The sequence below is a fragment of the Trichinella spiralis genome, assembly GCF_000181795.1.
Source record: "Trichinella spiralis strain ISS 195 chromosome Unknown Scfld2, whole genome shotgun sequence".
Lineage (NCBI taxonomy): Eukaryota > Metazoa > Nematoda > Enoplea > Trichinellida > Trichinellidae > Trichinella > Trichinella spiralis.
In genome coordinates, this window is record NW_003526941.1 from 9480362 (window position 1) to 9503602 (window position 23241).

General features: G+C 33.5%; 5 protein-coding genes and 1 non-coding gene across 6 annotated transcripts; 1 reads left to right on the top strand and 5 right to left on the bottom strand.

Moving 5' to 3' along the window:
* Positions 1-140: 140 nt before the first annotated feature.
* Tsp_10952 (putative RhoGAP domain protein) lies at positions 141-11546 on the bottom strand. The gene is made up of 20 exons (XM_003380926.1): positions 11533-11546; positions 9729-9830; positions 9526-9664; positions 9172-9459; positions 8910-9103; positions 8083-8198; positions 7606-8049; positions 7098-7210; positions 6549-7019; positions 6282-6476; positions 5290-6180; positions 5098-5202; positions 2675-2877; positions 2480-2594; positions 1906-2010; positions 1426-1590; positions 976-1131; positions 710-904; positions 516-630; positions 141-412 (listed from the first exon to the last, which is right to left on the bottom strand). The coding sequence occupies exons 1-20, from the start codon at positions 11544-11546 to the stop codon at positions 141-143; spliced, it is 4398 nt and encodes a 1465-aa protein (XP_003380974.1).
* Tsp_10951 lies at positions 4230-4301 on the bottom strand. The gene has a single exon. It is a non-coding gene; the product is annotated as a tRNA-Glu (tRNA).
* Positions 11547-13205: 1659 nt separating the features above from the next.
* Positions 13206-14624, top strand: Tsp_10953 (CHCH domain protein). The gene is made up of 3 exons (XM_003380927.1): positions 13206-13719; positions 13850-13948; positions 14257-14624. Exons 1-3 carry the CDS (start codon positions 13698-13700, stop codon positions 14622-14624), a joined length of 489 nt encoding a protein of 162 aa, XP_003380975.1. The 5' UTR covers positions 13206-13697.
* A 619-nt stretch (positions 14625-15243) lies between these two features.
* Positions 15244-17829, bottom strand: Tsp_10954 (putative FYVE, RhoGEF and PH domain-containing protein 6). Its single transcript, XM_003380928.1, has 10 exons — positions 17771-17829; positions 17591-17747; positions 17087-17222; positions 16814-17013; positions 16577-16749; positions 16424-16529; positions 16204-16356; positions 15678-15803; positions 15430-15602; positions 15244-15355 (listed from the first exon to the last, which is right to left on the bottom strand). Exons 1-10 carry the CDS (start codon positions 17827-17829, stop codon positions 15244-15246), a joined length of 1395 nt encoding a protein of 464 aa, XP_003380976.1.
* An 87-nt stretch (positions 17830-17916) lies between these two features.
* Tsp_10955 (conserved hypothetical protein) lies at positions 17917-18832 on the bottom strand. Its single transcript, XM_003380929.1, has 3 exons — positions 18650-18832; positions 18278-18619; positions 17917-18072 (listed from the first exon to the last, which is right to left on the bottom strand). Exons 1-3 carry the CDS (start codon positions 18830-18832, stop codon positions 17917-17919), a joined length of 681 nt encoding a protein of 226 aa, XP_003380977.1.
* A 561-nt stretch (positions 18833-19393) lies between these two features.
* Tsp_10956 (conserved hypothetical protein) lies at positions 19394-21326 on the bottom strand. The gene is made up of 2 exons (XM_003380930.1): positions 21269-21326; positions 19394-19893 (listed from the first exon to the last, which is right to left on the bottom strand). The coding sequence occupies exons 1-2, from the start codon at positions 21324-21326 to the stop codon at positions 19394-19396; spliced, it is 558 nt and encodes a 185-aa protein (XP_003380978.1).
* Positions 21327-23241: the final 1915 nt, after the last annotated feature.

Genomic DNA, 23241 nt, shown 5'->3' on the forward strand with positions numbered 1-23241 from the left:
ACGCCCACTCACGTCCTTCTACAACAGGCTTGAGATTCACAAACGCATAACAATGCTCTGATCTGTAGAACACACAACTGCTTGGAATTCTTTTTTCCGCAAAAGGATATTCTGATATGCTGTCGATATCTAAATGTCAACTATTCACAGAACAAATCATATTTAATATAATGTACTGTGTAACCAAAAAATGGAGAAACACGTGACAGCAGTTGATATAAGTCTGTACGTCGATTATTTTGTGTTGGAAATTGTTTTCTCACAGAATTCTCAAAATCCAAATCCAAATCACAAACAGCTAAAGATGGTGTATTTGTTGAACACTGAGCCAACACTGTACCCCACGGATCCACAACCATCGCACGTCCATACGATGAACGCTTATCGTTGTGCTTGCCACACTGGGCGGCCGCTATAACAAAGCACTGACTATCGATGGCACGGCTGCGAACTAAGACCTTGATTAAAAAAATATAAGCAATAATAATAATAATTTAATAAAGAAATAATCAAACATACTTCCCAATGAGCCATTCCAGTTGAAACTGTAAATGCCGAAGGATAACACAAAACTTCTGCTCCAAATTGGCGAGCCAAACAGGCCAGTTCTGGAAACCGTATGTCGTAACACTGTGAAATTTTAATTCAATTTAAATGCAATTCTTTGCATTTGGGAATAATACAAAAATTTCACGCATACTGTACTAACAAACAATCTCCCTATTGGAGTTTGCACTGGCAATTGCAAATTGTTTCCAGCAATCGTATAACTACTTTCACGTATACTCTTTTCTCCCGGAATGTCAACGTCAAACAAATGTACTTTACGGTATTTTGTTACAGTATTACCATGATCGTCAATAATTAAATGTGTATTATAAACTCGTACATCACTGTCTTCACTCTAAATAAAGAAACAGATAAATAGAATCAACAACTGTGAATTTATACACGATCAGTATGAAGTATTATTACCTTCTCATGAAATCCACCAAGCGATAGCCAAACTTTCAATTCACGAGCCAACATACGATATTGGTTAATGTAGACGCCATTTTCTTTCTCAGCCAGTTCAATGCTTTTTGATTTCGATGCTGCCACATAATCAAAACATTCCGGAAGAAATATCATCTAAATTTAATAATTGCTGTTCATTATTCTTTTATACATTTCAGTTCATTGAACAGTAAAGTACTGAATGTTATCGATAAATGAAAGCTAATAAATCAAACGAAAACATGTTCAACGGTGTTGTTTCGTTTTATAAATTTTACAATGTTAAATTGAATATATATATATATATATATATATATATATATATATATATATATGTTCATCGAATATAACAAATTGTTTCACGTCAACGATAATAAATGAATATGAAGCATTGTTTCCACATAAATAATTATAAAATAATTCACGTACTTGGGCATGTTTGGTTTTCGCCAGTCGAATCAAACTTTCGCACTGCTTCCAGTTATGTTGTTTATCGTCTGTAGAAAGCGTCTGACAAATAGCAACCGTCGACCGTGGCATGGAAGAATAAAAAATGCGACTAGATTGAAATTTAATTAAACCAAATCTAATCATCTGAAAATAGATTTCAGATCAAAAAAATATCTGAAAGTAAAGCAGAAAGAAATACCGACACTGCGGCTAAACACACATTTAAAATATGAAAAATTTTCAAAATTTTAATAATATAATATTATTTAAAAAAAGAAAAACAATCCCTAATATGAATGAAGGAATAATTTATGATTGCCGTGGTCGGCTACTCGAACCAAGTCTGTTTCGCTTGGAAGATATTTTTGAAATGTTTTTCCATTTGCCTTTGAGTTTGCTCGATTCGACTTTGTAACGTTCCCGTAATTGAAAACGCTTCTGCTCCACAAAACGTTTTACTTGCTCTTTACTGGGTGCAGGTTTGATCAATCCCATGCGAACTAAATATTTCACGCTCACAGCTGTGACACCAATTGTGGCTGTGTATCTCAAAGGTGTTACAATCTTAAAAACGTAAAAAATATTTCAAAAGAAAAACTAACTTATTAACTAATTAAAATTTATAATAAAAATATATCTAATACAAATAAATATATAAAAAAATAAAAATCTAATCTCAATTAACTGATACAAAACAGCAATTGAACATATTTTTCAATTAAATTAAAACAAAGCTTGATTGCTAAATTACTGTAGTTCTATTAAAAACTGTCGATCATGCAAAGTAAACACTGGAACGTTCGCAATTGCTGCACAAAATATTAAACTTGAAATATTTGTAGCAGCCATGTAAACAATGGAGTTAAAATTTTAAATTAAATATTACAACTATTAGTTTTCATGTTCGTGGAAACATAAGTGTTTTAGAAAATTGAAATTACAAATATTTTCTCTCATATTAAATTCAGTAGTGTTATTTTACAGTTTTGTTGATTAGTGAATAATTTTATTAAAAAGTATGCTAAACAGTTACTTTGAACATGGCGTACGCAAGAGCTATGTTTCCAGCACGAGGCGCCTGTTTTAAACGATTCAAAATTTGCTCACTGAAGCCCATCGATTCCAATATTCCGACGAGATCTACTCCACTGAAATAAATCGTTTTGAATTTGATTAAAAAAGCATATTTTTACAGTTGAATTTTACAACCGAATTACCATAGCCATACCTTGCGGCTAAGTAATAAAACGATCCAAGCCATACAGATGAGGTAATCAAATGAACTGGAACCAGAACATACCAATATCGTTTGAAAGTCAACTTGAATTTCTGATAAGTTGTCAGCTTAGATTCATCATCAACATCAGCTTTTTTATCCGGTTGCGAACCGTTCGATTTACTAGATTCCAAAGAGGCCAGTGAACGGTGATACTGAATGGAACTAACAGAAAATGTGCATCTCGAATTATGAGAAAGTGAAAGTGATCCATATTTCCACGGAACTATAAATTAATTTATTATAATAAACATTAAAAAACCAACTAAGCGGTTGAAGAGCATACCTAATTTTTCAAATTTCAAAAGGGGATTTCGATTAAATGGATAATTTCGCAAAAAATTCAACTTCAAACCTCGCCACGATCTTGAGCAACTCGTAATTGCACGTAAAAGTGCCATTAATTGAAAAAAATTAATCTGACAGATCAACTTGCTGGACGATGATAATACTGGTCAACGATAAATCGATTTTCGAGCAACATCTTTCAAAAATTGAACCACTTTCAACCAATTATAACTTGAAAAAATTTCATACATTACAGATTCATAACAGTGATAATTGAAGAGATTTGATTTATTTAACAAAAAGTAATTCTCACAATATAAAAATGAAGGTTGGAATGTTCAGCTCAGTTCAAACAGTTGTTTTCATCACGTGCTTTCTCCAAAAAGTTTCAAAAATCACTGCTTAACAAAGATTCCTATTTTAGACTAAAAAGAGAATACAGAATAAATTAAGAACGTGCATGAATTAACAGACTTCGTCAAAATGAATAAATTAAAATAAAGAAATTTCACAAAACAAACTGCTATTTTGAAAATTACCTATTTATTAAAAAAAAGCTAAATACAATCAAAAGTGAAGTAATGTTAATGATATATATTAACTTTGCTGTGTTGTTTCTAAGATATGATTCAATAAAAATGCAATAACGCGAAATATTGCAAACCGTCTTTCAGCTTACAATAGGAACATATAAAAATATATACATATTGATATTACAACAATTTAATTTCAGTTGAAAAAAATGTAATAATATATGATGAACAACTAAGTAGATGTGAGCAATAAAGTTAACAAAAATCAAGTTAAGTAGTCTAAAGGCTTTACAAAGAGGCAAATCAAATCAAGAATTTTATTTTCTAAATCTCTCATATTCTCTATATTTTTCTCAGCCGTCTATATTCTCACAATATGTTAAACATACACACTTCACTACCAGATAAATAATGCAACAACAATATGAAAACTGTAGTAAAGATTGCCCGAAATGGAAAAAAACCAGTAAGAAACAACATAACAAACACAATCATAACGCGAATGGACTGAACACATCATCGACAGTTAGAATTACCGTATCCCATAATCAGGTTGAAATTCACATCCGGTTTCCGGTAAATTTGGAAAAAAATAACGTACAAGGTGGTGTTTCAGAAATGTTTGCTTCGTTTGTAAACAACTATACTTGATGGAAAAGAAAAAAGGGTTATTCGAGAGAAAATCCTTCCCATGCCGGGATTCGAACCCGGGTCTTGCGGGTGAGAGCCGCATATCCTAACCACTGGACTACATGGGAGGTTGTTTATTTCCTGGAAACTACATATATAAACTGATTATTAATTAATCATCAAAATTACCAATTTATGGATTGAGTTCTTTCAACAATTTCCACTTGGACTATTTTCCATTATGAACTTACTTTTTTTTTCTTCAAAAACTGCTTTTGTAAACACGCTCAAATCAAGCGTAAATTGAAAGATACGATTGATAAAAAAGAAAAGAAAAAAAATATTCAAATGAAAACACAATAAATTCTACAATAGTTTCATTTTTTTAATTTAAATATCAATTGTTGCAAATTTCTAACAAACAAGTAAGTGGAAATTTTGGAGCAACGAAAGAAAGCATCGCATACATTTCGCAATAAGAAAGAAAAAATGAGAAGAAAAGAAAAGCAACACTGAACAAAGAATTAAAAATTAATTTTATGAATAAAATTTATTTTTTTTATCTTTCAATTCTACGGTGATCAGCAATTGAAATGCATCATAACTGGAACTAGAGAAACAAAACGACTGTCGAAAATTGTCGTTTCTTTGCTCAAAGCAAACTATTGTGTGTGTTATTGAATGAACAAAAATGGGAATGAAAAACAAATAAGAAGAAGAAGAAGAAGAAAATAAATAAATTAATTAATAAACAAAATCGCTATAACAAACAAACAAACAACAAAATAATGCAGGGGAAAGAAAAAGTGAGTTTAAGAGAAGAAGCATGATTGTTCAAAGTAACCCATCAACAAACGAAGTGTCGTAATGTTCCATCAAATTGCGCAAAAAAGTCATCTCTTTACGGGTATTGTCGAAAATTACAGTCGGATCATCCGACTGGCATCGAAGACAATTCGGAGCCATTACCATTGCCAAATTGCTCGAGTCCATCTTTGTGTGGGCAACATTTTCCGGTCGTATGAAAATCTATATTTGTTGAAAGTTATTGATGATTAAAAATTTTGAAGAAGAAGAATAAAAAAAATTCAACATCCAATCAAATAATCAATTTACCTGAAGAAATCGAATCAAGTATGCAAGTACTAGACGATTGATCGACGGTAGACGGTCGGCAATTTCGCAAGATTTCAACGGTTCATCGACCGTCTGTATGCATTCTTGGTAAAGACAGTCGGGTACCAGCGGGTCGGCCAATTCTCGATACCACAATTTCAACAAACTTGCAGGAATATGGGGATCGGCCACGGGTGGCAAAAGCCAACGGTCGATGCGCATTTTCAACGCGTTCACTTCGTCAATATCGCCCGGAACACGAAATATCCCTTCAGTTTTGGCACCGTTCAACTGCAACACCAATTCGGACAGTGTCGTCTGGATCCAAGGCAATTTTCGTCCAGTAAACCGTTCCCGCTGTATGACCATCACTTCGTCCAGTGTGTTGCCGAACATCGACGGGTGGAAAATTTGCAACCGGGCCTGTTCGACTTCTTCAATTGTCGGCTTACGCAAGCCACGCCTGGCTCCATGCCGAAGTATACGCTCCAACCGCTTGCAACAGTGCTGGGCATAGTGGCTTACTGACACTTCTGGCAAATCCAACACCGGATCCGCGTATCGACAAATGTACGTGTCCAAATAGGAGGTGAACTGGGATGAGGGAGGGAAAAATTTCAAACAGATCGACATCAATTCCCAACCTCGACGAACACTCTCGGGTCGGGGATTTTCGGTCGTCTGCTTGCAGAGTTGGATGAAAATTTCATCCCGCAGGGCCGGCTTCGCCCACCCACGCACGCATACGTCCAAAGCGAGCATGTCGACCGTGATGGTCGACTTTTTCACTTTTCGATCGCCCATGTAAGCTTGTATACGTTTGAATATTTCCCGCGCTTCTTTTTTCACAGCTTTATCCACGGTCATGATCAGCGGTTTCTTCAATTCGGCCTACATGCATACATACATACAATAGACGTGGAATAGAATAAATCACAACAACAAATAATGGAAAAAGAAATAAATATTTTTGACCGAAATTTCATCCTCACCCTTGTCCAAGAAAGCATACTTTGTACGCTTTGGCGTTTACCAAACAACCCTTTCTTGTGCCTGTTCAAATATTCATGTGGGTATAATTCAACACCATCGCTTTCCTTTAGTCTCAAAAGTTGTTGTTGTTGCTGGTGATGATGATGCATTGGTCCACTTGTTGTTGTTGTAGTTCGAGTGCATTCCGCTTTATTCTGTAATAAATATTTGAAAAGTGAAAGTGCAAAGTAAAAAAAAACAAATTAAAAAAATATATCTTCACTCACTAAACGATTCAAAGTAGACGAGTGATTGGGAATTAGGTTCGTCGGTGCCAAATAATGTTCCTGATGACCAGACATCAGAACCGACTGAGGTCGGTATTGGTTGGGCGACAGATCGGCGGCAGTGCTGACGAAACCATTCATTGAACTTCGAGCTGGCTTTTCGACGACATTTTTCAAAGCACGTTTCGTCGAACCGCTTTCTTCTTCTGCCATTGAATTGTTCGAACACGAGCCAACCGTTGCATTCAATTTCGGTGTACTGAAATTGCCAGCATCCGAAGAACGACGTCTGTACAGTACACTGTCCATCAATAGTGGATCAGCACAGTCATGCGGTGTTATAGATTTCGATTCTTTGGATGGTGTATCCGGTGTATCATAAATCACCCGTAGACGAGAATCATCAGGATCGAAGAATCTTTGACTGACACCCATTGTAGGTAACAAATACTTTTTTGACGACAAACAACTCTGACTGACCAATACTTCATTCTTGTCATCGATAACATTATCGTCATCATCATCATCATCTTGACTAGATAACGACACCGGTGATGGTGGTCCACCTTCTTCATCATCGGCAAATAAACCTTCATCGTCGTCGTCATCTGGTGCACTGTCATCATTCGAACTCGACGACGAACTTTCTTCTACTTCTCGTTCTAAATAATAAAATTATCAAATATATCCAAACAAAAATTACAACAATAACATTCATATTAACAGCCACTACCCAACATATATATATAATTATTAACTATTATTGAATAGCATTAATACATTAATTTCATACCTGAAAACTGGTCAATTGAATCACCGACAATAAACTGCTGATGCAATTGACTGTAAGTGAGATGCTTTGTAACATGTTCGTATGCAGGTGCAATACTATTAACAAATGCTATCCCCATTCTGGGCGTCGTTTGCCGTTGCTGCTGTTGTTGTTGTTGTTGTGGTGGTGGTGGTATTTTGTTCACATTTGGACTAACCGGTCGATTTAAGCTAACCGGAAATTTGGCCACTTTGCATGCAGTCCCTAAACTTTTGAAAACATTACCAGCCGACTGACTACCGTCCAAGTGTCCAAAACGAGGACTTTCGACAGATGCGGCCGACGAAGAATCGTCCCCCCGAGCACCAGAATCTCCAGATTTGATTCCTGAATCGTGCGATTTCCATACTGCCGTACCAGCAGTACATGTACTGCTATTATCGATCGCTTTCCAAAGTTGTGGACTGCCAGACATGGACGCCGTTGCTGGAACAACACGTGCTTTGCTGTGGCATACGTTGGCCGTTTTAAGCAACACCTTCTTCGCTGATTTACCACCACCAGCATTAGTAGTATTATTACTAGCACCGTAATTTTTCATCACCATTGAATTTTTCTCCTCACTCACTTCTTCTCCAAGTTGAATTTCTTCTGCTTGACCATCGTCAACTGTCAATTCTTCTTCTTCTTTGTCAACCTCATTAGCATGTTCGTCAGTATTATTATTAGCTGTAGTAGTAGTAGTAGTAGCAGTACTATCACCATCTACTTCTTCTTCTTCCTCGTCTTCTGAACCAGATTCCAGCTTCGTTCCATCCTTTCGACCATGTAAACGCAACTGACTGAAGTTACATGCAAAATCGAACGATCGCTGGCGACTGAGATTGGCCAAATTTGAAAGCTGCGACTGTTCAGAGTGGAGCTTCAACGACTGACGCACTGCCGGCACTGGAACCGCAGCATTTTTGGTACTGCTGGTATTGGTGCTGGTGGTGCTGCTGCTGGTGGTGATGGTAGTGGATGAATTGTTTGGTGCAAGAAAAGAGCGTACAAATGAACTAGATGAATCTAAACAAGAAGTCGATGCTTTGCACTGCTTCTGATCCAACTGTCTCCGACGAGGCGGCGTGGAAGAACTCCCTTTGCAAAATTGCTGATTTGGCGGCAATTCGTCGACACGATGACAAGATGACAGCTTGGAATCATGGCGTCGCAGAAATTTTCCAACCTTTAAAATAATAGAAATATCTTTTTACAAATAAATAAATAAATAGTTATAATTATAACCTCAACATTGATTCGATGCGAATCTGCGCAACAGTTGTTCATTTGAAGTGAATAAGAAGACATGGAACCAATCATGGGATCAAAGCGTCTACTATTTGTTGCTGCATCCGCACAACTGGAAGAACTGCATCGATCCAAACTACTGCCGGCACTTGGACGGTCATTTTCGATACCATTTTCAACCGGTCTCTCATTGGCTGTTTCTTTTGTATTGCTAAATAGATTTCATTCTCAGCAAATGACATGCCAGTAAAAGTAAAGCTTTACAACAACAACAACAGTGGGATATTTTCAATTCTCACCGAAAATCAGCACTTCTTTTCTCTTTATTCAACGATACAATCAAAGCTTCTTGTATAGAATCTTCTGGCTCGGCTGAAATGGCAACATTTCTTCGAGACCTGCTGCGAGATCGACCACCACCAGTACGATGGCTATGCTTTTTGACTAAATGTGATGCAGAAAGCGCCGTCTGACATCCTTTAGTTTTATTAACCTAAACCAATATAATAATAATATATACAGATACGTATACGATTATGAAAGCAGTGGATTTTCACTTACACGCTTCCGTGCCTTGGGAGATGTTATTGGACTAGTCTGGGTTTGACAACTGACCGTTTTCGTTTCAGGCCTCCTTGTAGTGGTAGATGTCTGAGTAGAACTGCGACTAGAATGAGGACTCAGACTGCTTGCAGTAGTGCATGGAGAATTGATCGACTCATTTGGCACTGAGAACAGTGGCTCGTCGTACAAAACTACGTTGCCGCGCAACTCCATCTGTACCGGTGATGCGTGCTGTTGCCTTGCTGCACTGGTTCGATGCCGTGCTTCTGTATTCTGTTTCAAAGTCTGAAGAAAAAAAAGAATTAATTAACAATTTACACAAAAAATGAAAGAAAAAATCTGGTAAAAAACCTGCAACTTTGCCAACGGTATGATGTCACAGTTGTACGGACGTTGCCAGACGGTCTTCTGCGTAGAAGCGTTGTAATAATAAAATCGACCCGTATTTTGGTCGTACAATTCCCACCACTGATTCTCATGCGTCTTTTTTCTGCACAAAAAAATTTCATTCAAAAATACAGAACAATTTCAAACAAATAAGCAAAATAACAAACATTCTAGCTCCTGGTGGAGGATCCCACGCACATTCGCCCGTGATCAAATTGGCGTACATGTGTTCCCGTGTCTGCGGTTCAACAATTTCAACCCATTCAATTCTGAAATGAAAAAATCAAAATTTAACAAAAACACAAACTGGAATGTGCATTCATTTGAAAGAAAAACTCGAAAGAAAGATTGTTGCAAAAATGATAATCAAGAATTAATTGTCCTATTCAGTGTCAATTTCAACCACTACAAATACAATTAATGCATTTTCTCATTTGAATACTGAATATAAAATTAAAAATTTCCAATAACAATTAATTCATTATATTGAATTTTTGAAAGATCACTTTCAACAACAACAACTTGAAACAGTACACAGGTGTAAAATTACCGTCACATGAAATTAAGAAATAAATAGAAAGATGAAAAAAACCTTCATTGTTGGAACTTACTAAAGGCAGAAATTCCAATTTTTTTTCAATTAAAATATATGTGAGTGATTAATTTCAGTTTATAATTTTAAATAACGAGAAACGAGAAATGGAGAAAAAAATAAACAAGAATTAGCACAATAAGAGTTTTCATACTGTTGTTCAATTTGCGAAAAAATGCGAAAAATTCACAATTTTTCTCATTGATAAAAGATGAAACATGATCACAGTCAGCGTGTTGTTTTGTGAATTGAAAAATGCGAATTCCAATTCTGAAATCAGCAATTCAACAAATTTGAAATGCTTTTCCTGGCCAAATTTTATTAAAACTAGAAAAAAAACCGCTACCAAAAAGCTGAAGAAAAAAGAACTTAAAAATAGCCACTCAAAAATAACCTTTTTTTCTTTCAAAACACTGCCATAAAATATCGCTTGAATGCCGCGCGAATATTCAATGGAATAAATAATATTACGACGATATACAATTATTAAATTTTAAACAAGACAGATCTAAATACCAAATGTACAGGCAAATGCATGAAAAATCACACGGCCAATAAGTTGGCAATTGAGTGAAAAAATGATACCAACAGCGCAAATTTATATGCAAATTTCATTAGCCATCAAATGTACACATTTTTCAAAATTTGAAAATGTTCACCTTCACATGCAGCACTCAGCTACGTCAGTTATTCATTCATTCCACAGGTGAGGATAATTAATATTATTATTATTATCAGTTAAATTGTCTATTTCTCTGATTAAAATTGTTAAAAGCAACATTCTGAAATCGTTGCTACTTCACGCCAGAGCGCTTTCAAATCAAGTGCCAGCTATAGAAAGCCATAAAACTGCTAATTATATTTTTAATTATATTTAAAACATTTTAATGCAAAAACTTCCGTCTGCATAAGCAGTTTAACATTAAGTTTAACACTTGGGAAAATATTTATATTGAAAAACCATCAAAATCGTTTAAAATTATAATAAAATTAGGCTGAAAAACATAAACATTATTATTCAATGAATTATTAACAACAGAAAATTAATAAAGAAAAGATTTCGAAAATTACAAAAAAGACAAATTCTAATCTCAACCCATGCAGAAAAATCGTGAACACATAACCAACACCAATATCTCAAATCAATTTTTGCCCCAATCTGTGCAATTTTTCCAATGTAGATATCAATCAAGAAGCGCAACTAATCGATCGACGCGCTAGTCATTAACAAACAATTTCCCTCATTTCATGGTACATTCAACTCTTCAGTAAATAGAATATCAAAATATTTCAAAAATGTAATAATGAATAAATTTAATAAAATAAAATAATATGAAAATAACAATAAAAAACAGTGAAAGCTTTGAAACGCAACTTACTGGGAATCGGCCATCATGCATCACAACTAGTTGAATATGAAGACTTTTAAAGTGAAGTGAACATTATTGCAATTGAATTCCCATTTTGCCATAATGACCACAATTTTCTAGTTAACCTGAAAATATAATATATTCTGAATGAAATATGACAAAAATAAAACACGCGATTAATAATTATACATCCATAAATGCAATTTAGCATCAAAAATGAGCAGAATCAAAACAGCTTAACTGCCAGTTGTAAGTTGAATCAAATCCCACAATATATGTATATCAACTCTAGTCGATTACTGCCACAAACGTGACATGTTGAAACTTTGATTCAACGAAGATTTGAAAAAATAATCAAATAGAAAGATTAAAATATTGTTACTTTCCAACTTTACAGAGCCAATAAATAATGAAATTCACACTGGTTCATTTAAAAAATGAGATATAAGTTTGTAAATACAAAAAATCAGTAACAAAATAAATGAAGATATATAATTTAGTCACAAAGCGTTCGCATGAATAAAGCTGGTGATTAGAAGATATCTGATTCACGCGTACACCGCAACAGCGGTCGTCAAGCAGCAAATGCAGCATTAGCAAAAGCAAAAGCAATAGCAATAGCAGCAGAAGCAGCAGCAGCAGCGGGACTACTTCTAGCTTCCATATGCCGAAAGATCGATTGCCGAGAACAATAGTAAATAGCTCTTGAAAATGCGACGTCGTGGTCGATGTACAGGTCAGCATAATGCAAATGCACTCTTAATGCAATTATGCGAAACACATGCACCTGCTTCATTCAAGTAAATTATAAAAATCAAACAAATACTTGAAAATTCTCTTAAAAAACAGAACAAGAAAACCACGAATCTTATCCATAATATACGAGCACACAGAATAACTGCAAAATCATTGTACGACAAAATGAAAACAAATCTACAAGTAAACAACCTGGACAAATAATGTAAAACGAGTTTACCAACATCCGGAAGATGTTTCTCTGACCAATTTGAGCGTAAACAGCACAGATTACGTTATGACCGTGTTATGGAAAATTTTGAAGCCCGCATAGAATGCAATGCGAATTAGCAATTTGATGGTCATCGTAAATAAACATCATTATCTAACACATGCTGGGTGTCAGTCAGTCGGTCAATGTCGCGTACTCTTATCACAATCTTCATTGAAAAATAAAAGTACAATGCAACCAGCGGAAATTAAATATAAATTCATTGTGATTGCATCGTTAACAACTAATTTAACACCACAATTGCCTCCACTGTTTCGAAATAAAGAAATTTAGATATTTTATTATGTTAAAAAATAAAATCACTAAACAAGGTCGAATATGGAACAATAAATGAAATAGTATTAAAACAACTAATCAAATAACAAGCAGTACAAACATTTTCTCAACAGGGTCATGAGATTAGTCAGAATTTATACTGTATTTTTCTAAATAATGCAGGAACAACTATTGACAACTGTGATCAAAAATAAATTAATGCTGAAAGTTAAAAGATGTTTTCTCTTCAAAAATAATATTTATTCACAAAAAACTTTATATATTATAAGTAACTACAATAAATATGCTGTTAGTTTTACTTTCGGCTAATTATTTGAGAAATTAATTAAAAAATATTTTTTACAGTAATTACAGCGTTACCTGCATTACTGTTACTGTTGTATAAGATTTATTTTGCAAATTTGTTACTTTGATTTCAGTTATTTAAATGATTTATTTAACCTATCAGTATAGATAATTGTATTTTGTGTGAAAAACTTGTTTCGTAATTTTGAAATTTCTCTCATCACATTTTTGTGAGCTGTGGTAAGCAGCATTGTACTGAAACATTTATTTCGGAAATGGACAACGTTTGTTTTTTATCGAAACGAGAAGCTTATTTAAGTTTTACTTGTTTCTTTATTTAGTTAAAAAAACTTAGAATAAGCGGAAATTTTTCGTATACACTACAAATAGTCCAGTTATTATGAGATGTATAACTTTACCGTAGTAATTTGCCTAGACATGATCAGCAGTAGACATATTGAGTAAATTATATTAGTAAAGTTTCTGAAGTTTTCTTTCACTTGTTTAAGGTGAATATTTTTGTCACTGAATAACTGTTATCGTTCATTGTATTAGTGCATTCTTTTGAAGCTGATTTAACTATTCGATGACAGAAGAAAAGTGTTTTGGTGAGTACCTTTATCCAGTTCACATTGTATGTAAAGTTTTTTCAGACGATAAACAAGTTATTTTATCATTTTGAGATGTAGTTTGATTATTCGGAAATTTGTATTTATAAATCACTAATATTTCTTCCAGGAAAAGACAAAGTTATTTTCGTTACTAAGGAACAGCAAGCAGTTCCATTACATCCCGATGTTCAAGCACTCAGTATCTCTTTAGATGACGACGAACGCGGTAAGATGTTGATCACACGACAATAAAAAGTCGAACTAACATTATCCCTGTATGTATGTTATTCGAAAAGTAGCTGAAGGGGAAATGAGTTTATAAATTATGTAAAGAATTATAACTTATCCCAAACAAGTTACATTCTATTGTCAAATTGTAAATAACGGTTATTATTTGATTAATTTATATCGAATGCGAAATGGAAATGTGTGTTTACCGGAAATGCAAATTATTAAATTGATAAAATAATAACAAATCAATACTCAGCGTGTAATATGTTGATTAACAATAATGGGTGGTCGTAAATTCTATAGGCCCAGTACTTGCTAATGGTGAAATCAACTGGAATTGTCCTTGTTTGGGTGGAATGGTGGCAGGACCGTGCGGTTACGACTTTCGACAAGCATTCGGCTGTTTCCACAAAAGTACCGCCGATCCTCGTGGTTCGGACTGCATGGAACAATTTTCCCAGCTGAATGAATGTCTCTCAAAATATCCCAACCTTTACGGCGGCTACGATTCGGATGAGAATGAAGATACAATGAATTTCGCAGGCGAAAAATCCAATTCAAACACATTTTCTGCCGATGAAAACACTGTTGAAGATCAACAACTTTCTAATGAAAATCAACTCATGTTACCTAAATTGTCATCAGAAGCAACAAATCAGAGAAAAGAATAAAAAAATATTATTATTATTTTAAATTTATTATTATTTCATCGAATTAATTCGAAAAATTCTCTTTATAAATGATATTTCCAATTTTTCAGCTTTCAAGGCGACATTGAATCGAAAGTATCTATTGACGATAGCACATTTGCTACATAAACACCCACTGAAAACATCAATGCAGATTTCACCACAGACCTGTGTATAAAACACAATAATAATAAATAGATTAAAAAAATTAAATAAAATAAACGAAAGAAAATACATACCACTGGAAAGGATCGTTGTAGATGCTGCTGAGAGCGCTACGCAGTGTGATCTTTCTGGATTTATCCCCAGACTTTCTTCGTGAAATTCCACTGTGCATTTTCTTCTATTCCAACAGCGAAAATAATAAAGCGGCTTAAATGGAGAATATTATAAACAATTCCAATCAGCAGTTCAGTAATCAGTATTCATGTTCGAAACATGCCATCAAATCACACAATGTTGCCATAATTTAAGCAAAGACAACATTTTTTTATTACCAATAAAAATTAATGAACGATTGAATTGAAATACCAATAAACTATTGGCAACAATGAAACAACAGTGCACACGGGCACAAAAGTCACACAGGTCACAACAATTATTAAAATTTAGACCGATTGAATTCGGTTACAGATAAATCAGTCACCGATGACTCATTGCAGCAGAAAGCATCTTCAAAATCTATCAGTACACTTTTCACGGCGTTGTACCAACTAAATAAAAAATTTAGAAGGAAATTTCTACAGTATTATTATTATTATTATTATTATTATTATTATTATTATACTTGTGAGTAATTTCGTTCGTATCGCCTTTCAGTACCATTTTCAATGACTGACTTTGCGTAGTCATCACTTGATTTTTGTGTGAAATTTCAAGCATATCTGGCAGGCCTTCGACACCTCGTATTTTAAGCGCTTCATAACTGATCAGCACAACTTTCCACTTGCAGACTTTGTCCTGTGAAATTAAGATTTTTCAATTCAACAGAAAAAAGTTTTTTTTTCTTTACAAAAAAATTAAAAAACATCCTACCTCAGACGCAGCATAAAATTCCATCACACTGTCCTTGCGCAAAATGCACCAGTATCGTTTCCACGCATCCCTCTTTCTCTGATGCCAAACGTAACCTTTCATCACACAGTCGTCGTCGAGGGTTATCTTAAAAAAATCAAATAAAATAAGCTTAACTTTTTTTGAAAAAAAAACATCTCACCAAATTGCCATTTGAAGATTTTTTCTGCTCAACTCTACATCTCGGAGGAAAAAACATGTTACATTTCAAAAATTCAGGACTAAATATTTTTGAAGATGCATCCGCTCCGAAAGCTAAATCAAAAATAAAAAAACAATATTATCAATAAAATATTATTCCAATTATTTATTCATCATTATACATCTATTCAGTAAGATATCATAACAAAGCGGACAGACAATTTCAACTGAAAAATCTGCATATTCCAAGGGAGCCTTCCCTATACATCTGCGACAAATCACCTAAACGCAAAAGTAAAAAAAACATTTAATAGTCAATAAAATTAATTAATAAGTTTCAACAGACCTTTCCACATGCACGACAATGATGACGACGACGAAGTGTTGTAAAAGGAGTAATGCAGTGTTGACACATGGTTACACGATCGTCCGGTACCCAAGGCGGAGCTTTCCGACCTATTTCTTCTGTTGGACTTTGTTTATCACCATGAACAGAAGACTAAAAAAGAATAGAAAAAAAATTTAAATTATGCAAAATAGACATTTTATAATAAATAAAATTAAACATTTTCAGATTGTTCCAATGTCAAATTGCAGTCCGAGAATCTACTTTTGGACATTTGCATTGCTTCCTTAATTGCCTTTATCCATTCGTCACGCTCAGATAAAGATCTTGAAATAAATTCAGTTGAAAAGTATAAAAAATGTTTAAAATATACTTGGCAAGAATGATGATAGAACGACGCTGACTTCTAAGGTGAAATTCTTTCGATGTAGCATCATTCTTCGGCAACACAGGCATATCCAAAGTTTCCAGCGGTAATACATTACGCACCCGAAGCATGCTGCTTCCATGCACCACCGGAGCGCAGTACAAAAGAATATCATTAAACTGAAATAAATTCATTATTTTATGCAATCAAATTGCGAAATATTTTAACAACAATAATACATACTAAAACCAAAAAGCGAGGATGAATTTCTTTGCGAGAATGTTTCATCACTTCCCCTTCTTTGAGCAACTTCCGGCCTGGTTGAACGATTTCATAATCACTGTACAATCGACGCTGCAAGTGAAACATTTTACGCAAATTGTCCCCTTCAACCAAGCCATGTTCAATTTCCAAAGCAACACTCTCCAACAATCGTTTAGCTTCTGTAAAAATTAATCAAAAAAGCGAATTTAAATTAGCCAAAAAATAAAATATTCAATTCTTGATCAAAATTACCAAGCGCTGATTTATATTCTTCTGAATTTGGAGAGCAATATTTCAAATAAGTTGACAACAAAAGCGGATAACGGCAAATTCGTTGATGAACACAGTCCAGCTGATGCACCAAAAGTAAACCGCCGAAATGCTTTTTCTAAATCAATATCAATATTATACAAATCGAAAAAAAAATTCACTCTTCTTATACAGTATACTGTTAAATTTAAATTATAGAAAATGACGTTCAGGCGCCTTTTTCTTTTTTATCAAAGCACCACCGAACATGTAATAGTTCTTGTTGTTGTTCCAATTATGTCAATATAAATATTACTTAAAGAAAGTGAATAATTGTATTTTAGAAGGAAGAAAAAAAGCAACCTAAAAATGCCAAAATGAAAGCAAAACTTACGTCTACATATCAGATAAATTAAACCAGAAAAAAGTTCTCAATAAAACGATTGACAAGAATTTATAAAATAATGCATATCCTGAATGATGTGAAAAAAATTGAACTTCAATGACCTCAAAATTATGTACTGCCGCGGCGAAATCAGGATATTGCCTGCAATTTTGAATAAGTTGTGTTGCCAATTCTTCTTTTTGTTGTAAAAACATTCGACTCATCTTCAAAAAATGACCCACTTTTAAAAGAATATCGGCAATTTGTGGTCGTGATGTCCTAAAATCAAACAGATCAATAACTGCGGAAATTTTTTTTCTCTGAAACAACTAAAAGCAACACAATAACGTGGATCGACCATGATAAAAACAGATTTTGATTTGTGATCAATTTAAACATTACAAACAACAGTGAATCATCGAAACTGAGTGGGCTGCCATCGAATTACTCACCAACTATCTAATCTTGACTGCAATCGTTCTGCTATCTCCAGATGAAGCTTACGCAATGCATGCAAATGTCGAGCAATTTCATTTGATACATCCGGTTGAACAAGAAGACGTTGATTGATCAAGCTTTGACTTTCTATAAATTTGGGAAAATCCTAAAATAATAATAATAACAATTTTGAAAGTGGAATTCAAAATTTTCAAATTCAATTACAACGCTCAGTGCTTTCAAAGTATTTACATAGGCCCATTCAGTTCTGCACATCTCTTCGGCAACTCTGTACAACTTATCTTTCTGTTGTGGCTATATAAATAAAAAAAGCATTAAAAAACAGAATAAAAGTAAAAATAAAAAACAACCTCTTGATATATAATTTCTTCCTCTTCGGACGATTCACTAGCAGAATATACACCACTGCTTCTTTCGGAAAAGTATGAATCATGACCAGGCAAATAGTTATATCGCCTGTTTTCGTTCAACTTTTTCAAAAGCGACTTCCTCCATTTCGACGACCTACGCGACAAACTGAGATCGCCAAACGAGAAACTGTGACGAAGGGAATTGCAACTTGAGCTCTGATGCAAAGCGTTCTCAGAATGCCAACGATGAAAACTTTGACTTTTCACAAGAACAGGCAAAGTAACTCTACGCTTATCATCACATTGAACATTGGACTTTCTGATAATGAAAAAAAGAATATGCTGAAAATTTATACTTTGAGCGAAAAAAACACAATACCGATCATTCCCAAAAATAGGCGGAGCAGGAGCTGGCCGAACTGCCCGCAGTGGAGAATTGCGAAGATGCCTGTATTTCTCCACCAAGTGTAAAGGCTTGGGTGGAACAGGAGGTGGTACAGCAGATCGCATCAAAAGAAATTCACTACTATCCACATATCCAACACCAGATACCATTGAAAATACTCGTCAAATTGCATCAAGCTCAACTACAGAAAAAAAATTTTCATCAAGAAGACAATAACAGTACTTCACAGAAATAAAAGGTTTATTTCATTTATGAATTTTAATTAATTTTCAATAACAAAAACTCACCACCTAAAAGAAAGTACAAAAAATAAAAAGAACTTGAACAACCATGTTTACAAACAACAGTATTTCAATAATGCAAGTATAGAGAAATGTATTACAGTATGAAACTGAAATGTATGCTGTAAAACATTAAGAATTAAAAATGGTATCATATCTTCGATTAATGTTCGATTTTTTAAATTACTAAAAATAAATTGTAACTAAACGTAACAACACTTTACTGTATCTTTTAAATAATGGTATTTTTATACAGTAGAAAGCATAAAAGTTTAATATAGTGCCCGCGTTAGTTTAAATAAATAAACAAGTAAATAATATACATCTAAATGCGCGTGTGTGTATGTTTATGAAATTTAATAGAGTAAATTTTATTCCTATAAATAACAACTGAACAGAAAATTATATCCAATATATTTACGAAAATGTTCAGGTACGCAGGTAATGTTCAATTATGGCTGAAAAAGCTGCAAAGCTAACGGCTCCCAATATAGCTGGCTTTATACCAGCTCGAAGACCAATTAAGCCACCAGTTATTGCACCGGACAAAATTCCATTTTTCATGTCAGTTTTACCTCGATACGTTTCTACCGTGCATTCAAAACCAGCAAACATTAAACCAAGAACTCCAAAATTTTTTGCATAAAGTACTGCACGTTGTCGAGTTTCTCGAATGACATCCTTTATTGTCACCTTGGCAGGATCGGCTATAGTGTGAACAGGGTCTACACTAGCTGTAAATATGCCAAACAGTGCTCCTGCACCGCATCCAACGACAGATGCCAAAATCGTCTTGAATATGCAGCTTTCCATGACACGTTGAATGAAAACTTCTTCAGGCAAAAGTGGAGGTGGAGATGGGAAAGTTAGCGGAACAACTGCGTCATTTTGCATTTCTCCCTTACTTCTAGGCGATAAAAAAATGCGTTCTATAATACTGCGGTATGTTAATTTTTCATTGTCATTTTTCTCCATAATTTTCTTTCGAAGTTAAACTCTTCAATCAATTACAGTAAGTCACAAAACTCAAGCAAATATACAAATATGCAATCACTAAAAAGCAGTGGATACATATTACTATTAAAAACTGAGTGTAAATTAATTAAAAGGTAAAGTGAACATGCATTTAATGTAAAATTTGCTGATATTATATTGATATTATTAATATGGTTGATTTTAACGTTTTCCCGTATTATTTCCAACTCTAAACAAACCGGTTCCAAAACAAACAAATTTTTTCAACAAGAATAACCGGCTTGTTGGCGAAGAAATTTGTTCGGTTCTTTTCTTTCAAATTATAATAGAACAGTGAAAATTAATGGTTAAATCTGAATATAAATAAAATTGAAAATATTAATATATAATGTGTTTGAAACTATTTTGCATAACTTTGAAATGCTTTGTTTTAATGTTCGAATCTTATTATAAATTGATTACTCATATATTTTGATACTGTCATTTATTAGGACACTTCATTTTGAAATACTGTCATCAAAAATTGGCACAAAGTACTAATAAATTTTTGGCGCCTTTGGTTACTGTATTTTGAATTTGAAATTCTCACACAGTGTTCAAGATCGGTCGCTGTCGGTGGAATAATTTACAAGCAACTATGTGTTTTCAACTTCATTGGCATTTCAATAAATCGAATTCCAAAATCGTTTAAACAGTAAGTTGTATTTTCTTTTATTTGTTTTTCTATCTGCTTTCGATTGTTCGTCATTTTATTTTAATATTTGACAATTTAAAAGTAATGGTAATATTTTTAATTGGGTAATTGAATACAGCTTTGTAAATAGTGTGGTAAAAAAATTAAATATATTTCATTATGATTTCTTGTTTGTCGGCTATAGTTTGCAATTCCATCTTTACTGGCTGCTTAAAAAGGCAAGATAACAATTCTTCTGTAAATCCGATTAACCAATACATCTTTGCACTGGTTATTTTCCTCTCTACAATACCAACTAGATATATAATGTTGCCACGCCTTTTTATCACAAGCTAAAATAGATATTAAATTGTAATGAAGTTCAAAATTGAAGGCATAAAATTGAATATCATCACTTCACTAGCGAATAAATTGGGCCAAATTCCTCTAACCAGTCGTCTGATTATTTCATCGGCCGCCGCAGTTGGGCCTGATCGAATGCCTATCTCTTCTAAGTTGCCTAGAAGTTGAAAAAAAACAATAATGAATATATTTAAAAGAAAAAAAATAATTTTTCACCATGTTTGAATTATAGAATTATGAATAAATTAGCTTAGTATGAGAAAAGCAATTTTCTTATATCAAAATATACGTACTGGTATGCCATGTAAGCCAAGATTTTCGCACGCCGATTTGTTCAGGCTTTTGTGCCATTTCGTAAGTTAACGGCTTGGTACGGAATCGTGTCGTCTGTAGAAAAAGAATAATTTTTACTTTTATCGATTCAGTGGAATTGTCGTTTTGTTTACTTTATGTTTTCCAGCCTGTGTTTTCCACAACGTGGCGGTCGTCGATAATGCACGATAAATTGACGATTGAAATCGTTTTCCACTTAACATCGCAGCTTCAATTAAAAAAAAATTTTCATATCATTAAATAGTGAAAGTAATTTTTAAAAAAATAACATGCATTTATAATTTTATGAAATCATCATTGGACAGATATAGTAATTTGCGCGAATGCATATCGTCGAAATTGTCAATTGGTTATTCAGCTTCATACTTTGTATTACTTTAAAATTTATCATATCATATTTTTAAGTTAACTGGCAAACTAAAAATGAATTTCAGAATTCTGATGAAGAGTGTTTTCATAACGAAAATTAAGTTCCTTTTGAATCATTACTGTATAGTCAACACTGAAATATATTGATCGATTGATTGAATTGGTTGATAAATTCATTTTTTACAACGAAAATTTATTTTAAAAAAAGTGTTTTTATCGAGACCGTATAATTTGCGAATAATTTTTTTATGGTTCATTTTTACTGTACGTTAAAACAACGAACATATTTGAAAAAGATGAATTGATCAGATACTATAAATTCAATTGTGAATCATTATTCATTTTGCATTCGAATATTTAACATGTTTGGAATTGTTTTTTTTTCGTGCCAATTTTCAAAATTCAACCAGTGATGATGTCAGTTGATGGGGGGGGGGGGGATTTTTTTTGCTCCATCTATCTAACAATGCATTTTTGAAAGTGAAGGCTGAACACAAGTAAAAAAGAGTATATTTTGCATTTTTAAAAAGTGCAATTCGTAAAAAAAAGAAGCAAATAAATAATTTACGAAGTGATTTTTCATCAAAATGCAAAATTTATATTAATCAATGGAAATTTTTTGCATAATAATCACTTGGACGCAGAAATGATAATTTATAAATTGGAATGTTTTTTCCAATTTTACTTTTATTGTTAGAAATTATAAAAAAATTGATTATTGAATTATAAAAAAATGTTTGTTGTTTTTAAATTTTATATGATGAATAAAAGGAAATTGGTAAATTTTATTATCAATGAAGGACGACGATGTGTTATGCAATTGTGAAGAGAATAATGTTGAAATGTTGTTTTATTTTTAGTAATCGATTTCAATTTGACATAAATTTTAAAAATGAAAACAACAATATTAATAATGAATAATAGGTGAAAATAGTGAAGATGTAAAAGATTGAAATCAGGGTTTTTGTTTTGTTCAAATCATCGGCATTTTGTTCAGGGTCATTGTTTTGAAAAGTCCAAGAATTGCACCATGCCAACAGTGATTAGCGTGATTGGCATGAATGATTAGCGCGTGAGCTGAAAGTGGACAAAACGTGCGTGTGGCTTGAATTCTTCTTTTTTTTTCTTTTCTCTTCACATCACAAAAAAACTGAAAATTAATTTCCTTTTATTTTTTTCCATGATGACCTACTTTTTTGCTTTTGTTTTTATTTTTAATATTATTTGTTTAATATTGTTTTTTTTCAAATTTTTCTTGACCCATCTGTCAACAAGATGGATGATGATAGTCGTAATTGGATTGTGGAGTAAAAGAGGGGAAATTTTTTTTCTCCCCTTTTTTCAATTTTTTCTCATCGTCTCCACTGGCGGCAGACAGTAATATTTGCATATTGACAGTTCGCTCTGATTGGTCGATTGGTGGCCAAAGATGATCATCGACCTGTGCGTGCGGTGTTGCGTGTTGCAGTGAATGCAAGGACGCCGCCGGATACTTGTAGTTGACGTCCTTGAAATAGAAGAAGAAGAAGAAGAAGAAGAAGTTGTTTTGCTTTGACAACAAAAC